This window comes from Alosa pseudoharengus, unplaced genomic scaffold (assembly GCF_046254945.1).
Source record: "Alosa pseudoharengus isolate Yale_2024_CS ecotype anadromous, Long Island Sound unplaced genomic scaffold, YU_APseudo_1.1 YU_APseudo_1.1_scf_23, whole genome shotgun sequence".
Lineage (NCBI taxonomy): Eukaryota > Metazoa > Chordata > Actinopteri > Clupeiformes > Clupeidae > Alosa > Alosa pseudoharengus.
The window spans coordinates 18,871,330-18,875,202 of NW_027468685.1; the positions used below are offsets into that span (position 1 = coordinate 18,871,330).

The window sequence follows — 3,873 nt, forward strand, 5'->3', positions numbered from 1 at the left end:
AGGCTGATGGCCTCGGTTGTAGGGGTTCATCATAGAGGCGATCCGAATGTTGACCAACTATGACGTGTTAGAGCGCGCTGTCACACACACCAGTCAGTGAGAGCAGAAGCCTATGCGGCCCAGAGTCCATGTGTTGTCTCGGACTCAAACCACTTTTGACTTGGTCTCAACTAGTCCTGCCTGGTCTTTGATTAATGTAGGACTCCACAAAGGTGTTGAATAAACCTACATTAGTTTTCACTTAAGACTCCTCTCTCTATCCGTTACCTAGCCCATGTGTCTTTATAACAGAAACCTTTAGAACTTTTCTTGAATTTCCCCTGGGGATCAATAAAGTATCTATCTATCTTTCATGTAGGATAAAGGTACGATTTTCTTTTCTTCTTTTCAAAGGGATACTGTGGTTTTAGGTAACAGTATACAACATCATACAGATCACAAAAAAATCCATCAGTCCCCGCACAAAATCCCGGCAGAAGCATACAAATATAGAAACTTCCATACACTTAAAGACGGAGTGGACCGGAGTGCCTTAGTTTTCTTGTCCTGGATGCTAGCTATTGCCGGGATTTTCTGATCTTCATGAACTGTACCCACATTGCCTGTTGCTGGAAAGCCAGTGGAGCCCAGCGCTTCTCTCCCCTGCTGCAAACGTGTGTAATTAGTCTTTGTATGATCATTTATCAACATCAAAATTGGTGGTTCTTAAAGTATAACCCTATATTTTCTTTTTAGTGGGCTTCATAGTAGCTAAACATGTTACTTTGAGATCACTAAATATCATCATACAAAGCCTGTCAGAGGGCTAAGAGGGGTCTCCAAGTGGTCAGAGAAGAGACTATGTAAACATCATTGGTTCCAGTCCCCCCAAAAAAAACTTCAATCGTCTACATTGAAGATACAGTTCTTCTGGAAAAGGGTATATTGCCGGTGCCAATGGCCTTGCAGATTGATAGCTGTATACCTTTGCTTGTGCCTATGGACTATGTGGGTTAGGCTAAGAATACTAACTAGATGTACCACGTGACGGTACAAAATATGTCCACCCCTCAGTCCTGCACATTCTTGTCGTTGAGTGGCCCCTGGGGACCAAACACTTACTTTCTGAAAAAATAAGTGTCTGCATAGCGTACTATAGCATATAGTGTAAATCGCTTTGGACAAAAGCGTCTGCTAAGTAACCATAAACTTAACATCACTGTGAAAAAAGTTGGTTAATGTTAGTAAAGTCAGTGTCATTCATATGGATTCAAATCCAAAGCAGTCTTATGTGCCTTATCTTATTGCCTTATCTCTTAAAAGATAAGATGTCCAAACCTTCCAAAGGAAATCTTCCAGACAAAGAATCCACAATACAGTCGCAAATATGATGCTGGGAAAGTAATGTATTGAAGTAACATGAATCGTGTAAAATAGTATCCTGAGTTGGCCATGATTGGACATTGGTCACTTGGGTCAACAATCAAGCTGCAACAAAATAGCTGGTTGGCCAATCAGTGAGGTCCTCTGGAAAGGTCCTCCTGAGGACAGGCGGGTTCGCCAACTGCCACGTTATAATGGCGGCCATCCTCGGTTACCAGGCAGACAGAGGGCCAGTCCTGAATGTGATCATCCGGGTAATGAGTGATAATGAAGTCCGCCATGTTGGCCATGTAGAGGCGGTAAACCTTGATGGTGTGGTGCAGTGTGTAACCCAGGAGACACATCTCCACCTATAACACAGAAATGAAGACAACAGCCAACAACAGTAGGCTATATCACAACAGACTTTGATACACCTTCTCATCTGGCAGTCAATGGGACAACAACGACAATAAAAACAACAACAACCACCGCATCAAAAGTCTCCCTGAGCCTTTTCACCTGCTCCATGCCTCCACTGAAGCCAACCTGGCTCAGGTGGTTGGCCAGGAACGTGCGCGGGCACGAGGAGGTGTAGCGGGAGAATAGCAGCCAGCAGAAGATTGGCACGTCTTTGCCCCTCTGCATGGCGGCGTGCAATTCCACGGCACAGGCTAGCATCAGGAGCTTGAGTGCCTCCATGACACCAAACTCGTCTTCTCCGCCTTGGAAGAGCTGCTCACACACACGTCTGCGACCCTCGAGCCCAGGACAGGCTTCCGCCGCATGCCACTATACAGAAACGCAAACATCAACACACACACAGAATCTCAGTTACCCCAACGTGTGCATTACAATAATGACTGATATGGAAAAATGAAATGTCAACAAAGTTTAACGTATTACTTTAGGTAATACAATATCCAACCACTGTGATAATATGCAAATGAGAGTTGTACCCATTTCCGGAGAAGGCTCAGATAGTGTTTCATAAGATCCACATCATCTTTGATCCCACTTGTCTGCTTGCAAACGTCAGGAAACAACCAGCCTTTAATCAGACCGTAACGAGTCTCAAGCTCATCAGGGATCTAGGAAAATGACAAAATTCAAGTGAAATGTTTGATATGTTAAAGGGCCTGAGCAAACACTGCTCTACTATAATAGAAAGAAATTGATGCAGTTAACATTTTTTATTTCTTTATTTCTGTTTAAGAAGGAAAACAGTTCATTCTGAATGAGACTCTGTTATCTCTCCTAACGATGTACAGCTAGTAACCTCTGGGGTAGAGAAGATGGGCATACCAATAAGAAACTCTCCCGCTGGAGAAAGTCAGGAAGTTGGGCAGAGCTCATCAGTGTCTGGTACAGGGAGGCTCGCAGGGCACAGTAGTTGTCTTCCCTTACCCGCCGGACGAATCCAAAGCTCTGGGAGAGCACAGCGTAGCCCTGGAGGAAAGTGCACACAGAGGGATAGAGTGAAAAAAGATTAGTGGCAGGCTGGGCAGGTGCTCTTGTTCACCTTGTCAAGAGAGAAAATACACATGCAATATGTACGACATACGTTTCTAATGATTTTGCTTTCGGTGGTCTGCCCTTTCCATTCCCTCTCGCTGTGAATTAAAATGCCAACGGGCGGCTCAAAGCTGCATCGGTCCTGTTCTGGAACTGTATTGAAAGGAGTACAAGGACACTTTTACTGGCAATGTACATGCCATGATAGAATATCAATACAGCAATCATTTAGAGTTATTCACCAGTCATTTCCATGACACTTTGCCTCGCCAGCTCTTCCTCAATCTCCTCCTCACTATAATAGAGATCTTCGCCACTGTAGGGAGAGAGGTTGGATGCTCTAGGTTACATGTCTTAATTGCTGTTTAATGACTGACTTGATCCAAAACTCTCTCATTCATTTCCTATGGTAAATGGTTATGCAACTGACATACCAAGTAAACCAAGCCTCACTCCCATCTGACACTGGGCTCCACCTGCCAGCACTTCCAGGTCTCTCATCCTGGAGATTTACAGCCAGCCCTCCGTCAGTGGAACCATTTGAGCTCACAACAACCTTCTGAAGTTCAGCAAGTTCAGCAAGCAACTTTGGAAGGGGTACACTCTTTGCCTTCACGCCTTGCTTTTTCTGGGATCTCTTCGGAGTATCTAGCCCCTCCAACAGGTTGCCCAGTGAAGACCTAGTGCTCAGGCCAAACACCACATCTTGGGCAGCAGAGGCTGCAGCACAGCCTCTGTACATAAATAGACAGAAAATGAATGTTGAGATTAAGGAATCTAATTTATTAAAAACCTACCAACATAAACTCATAATTATGCAATTCCCAAATGTCTTTGCTAGAGGAGGCCCCATTAAGATGTTTCTTTAAGCTGTGTGTTTGAACTAAACCCAATTTATTATATACAACAGTTCTATTATGGAACTGAGACAATCATACTTTTCCTGACTCACCTTGCACAAGCATCAGTGGGAACAGAGTTGAGATCAAGGCCACTGACGGGTTGCTGTCCCTCCAT

General features: G+C 44.3%; 1 protein-coding gene across 1 annotated transcript; it reads right to left on the minus strand.

Moving 5' to 3' along the window:
- Positions 1-1,493: 1,493 nt before the first annotated feature.
- LOC143140811 (ubiquitin thioesterase otulin-like) lies at positions 1,494-3,873 on the minus strand. Its single transcript, XM_076301918.1, has 7 exons — positions 3,809-3,873; positions 3,310-3,590; positions 2,906-3,009; positions 2,647-2,790; positions 2,301-2,432; positions 1,864-2,133; positions 1,494-1,712 (listed from the first exon to the last, which is right to left on the minus strand). The coding sequence occupies exons 1-7, from the start codon at positions 3,871-3,873 to the stop codon at positions 1,494-1,496; spliced, it is 1,215 nt and encodes a 404-aa protein (XP_076158033.1).